Source organism: Tupaia chinensis, unplaced genomic scaffold (assembly GCF_000334495.1).
Source record: "Tupaia chinensis unplaced genomic scaffold, TupChi_1.0 Scaffold142384_1, whole genome shotgun sequence".
Taxonomy (NCBI): domain Eukaryota; kingdom Metazoa; phylum Chordata; class Mammalia; order Scandentia; family Tupaiidae; genus Tupaia; species Tupaia belangeri.
Window position 1 is genome coordinate 430659 of NW_006202232.1, and position 2182 is coordinate 432840.

Sequence of the window (2182 nt, forward strand, 5' to 3'; positions counted from 1 at the left end):
GCACTGGTTTGAAAAGGCTCTACGAGACAAGAAGGGCTTCATCATCAAGCAGATGAAGGAGGACGGTGCCTGTCTTTTCCGGGCTGTAGGTGAGTCTCTGCCTCAGCCCACAAGGGCCTAGGGCTGCTCCTGAGCTGGGTCCCAGTCATCAGGAAGAGCCCCTGAGGCAGGGTTGAGACAGAGTTAGTTAATCTTTTAGGGACTCCAGGCCACAGGCTCAAGTTAATATCTGGCCTCTAGCCTTAGATCATGAGAGTGTGTTGGTGTGAGCATCCTGTAGCCTTAGATCATGAGAGTGTGTTGGTGTGAGCATCCTGATAACCACAGTAATAGGATAAAGAATTAGTTACACAATTGCTCTGCTGGGCACTATGGGAAACCCTTTTAATTCTCCCTCTAGTACACTTGTTTCCATTTTTCAGATGGCAAAATTGGCTTAGAGATGGGGAGTGACTTTCCCAGGGTCAGATTGTTGGAAAAGGTTGAATATCCCTTATCCAAAATGCTTCGGACAAGAAGTGTTCCATATTTCAGGGTTTTTTTCAAATTTTTCAAATTTGGAATATTTGCATATTGGGAGTGGGACCCAGTTCATAATAGAAAACTCAATTATGTTTTATATTTACTTTATATACATAGTATGCAGGTAATTTTATACAGTATTTCTGTACTGCAGTATTTTAACTATAACGTGTCAAGAAGTCAGATGTGGAATTTTCCACTTGTGGCATCATGTTCACACTCAAAAAGTTTTAGATTTTGGAGCATTTCAGATTTTTGGATTAGGAATGTTCAACCTGCATGTGGTAGAGATGGGATTCAGAGTCTGAGTTAGATTGGTTTGAGACCCCTGCTTTTTAGATAATTTTTTAAAATTTAACTTTATTCATTCATTCATTTCCATTTGACCAGAGAGGGAGTGAGTGAGTGAGAGAGAGAGAGAGTAAGCAAGCTGCCAGGTGTGGGACTCAAACTGCAGTCAGCCATGTGGGAGTCTAGCACTCTTAACCACCATGCCACCTGCCGGCCCCTAAGACCCGCTGCTTTTAACTCTTAACTGTAGCACACTGGACACCTGGGTTCGCACACAGACCCTATCTTTTATGTTTTGGGTCTTTGTTCCTCTATCTGAGTGGGGGGGTGTCAAACTAGATCTTTACAAATTTCTTCTATCAAATAATTTTTTTTAAATCAAGTTTATTTGTGTCTTCTGAGAGAGGGAGAGAGAGACAGAGCACACTCAGACTGGTTCTTTTTTTTTTTTTTGGAGAGGTTTTTTGCTATAGGGCGCGTGCGCTCGCCAGACAGAGAGAGACGTAGAGACAGAAAGTGAGAAATCACCCCCCAGGGGGGATGGTCACGCCGCAATCCCTTCTCCTCCATTCTCCTCTCGGGATCTTGGGCACGCACGCACACGCGCCCGGCGTGAGTTTTAAGCCACTGGGTCCAGGACACGAACTGCGGTCGACTACGTGGGAATCCAGCGACATAGCCATTACGCTAACTGCTGGTTCCCAATCAAATAATTTTTTTAATTGCCAAAGGGCATATGTGCTTGCCCCAGAGTGAGAGAGAGAAAGAAAACACCCCGTTAATGGGGCATGGTCATACCATAGTTCCTTCTCTGTCCAGGTTTGGGGCACTCAGGACCAGCAGGCAGTATGGTGGTTAAGGTGCTGTATTTCTTCATGGCCAACTGTGGTTCAGTTCCTGGACCTGGCAGTTTGAAAATCAAACTGGGTGTGTGTGTATGCATGCCCAGAATCCTGAAAGAATGGTGGAGAAAGGATTGTGGTATGGCCATCCACCCCTGGGGGGGGGATGATTTCTCACTTTTTCCCTGTCTCTCTTCAGTGAACAAATGTGCACTATAGCAAAAACCTTAAGAAAAAAATTTGGGGCACTCACATGTGCCTAACATGTTTTTCAAGCTGCTGGGACTGGGATTTGAACTGCAGTCAGCCATGTGGCATCTGGCTCCTTTAACTACAAGGCTACAGGGCTGGCCCCAAATAATTTTTTTGTTGTTGTTGAGAGATTTTTGCTATAGGACACATGCTTTCACCAGAGAGACAGAAAGCAAAAAATCACCTCATGGGGGGAGGGCCATGCCACAATCCCTTATCTAGTCTCCTCTAGGGATTTTGGGCATGCATACACACGTGCCCGGCGTGAGTTTCAA

The 2182-nt window shown here is 45.1% G+C and overlaps 1 protein-coding gene across 1 annotated transcript in view; it reads left to right on the forward strand.

The window, feature by feature from the left end:
• OTUD5 (OTU deubiquitinase 5) overlaps positions 1–2182 on the forward strand; it is a gene marked incomplete at its 5' end in the record, with an annotated part of 39079 nt that overhangs the window by 11228 nt on the left and 25669 nt on the right. The window contains 1 exon segment of the mRNA XM_006163515.3: positions 1–89. Coding sequence (XP_006163577.3) covers positions 1–89 — 89 coding nt within the window.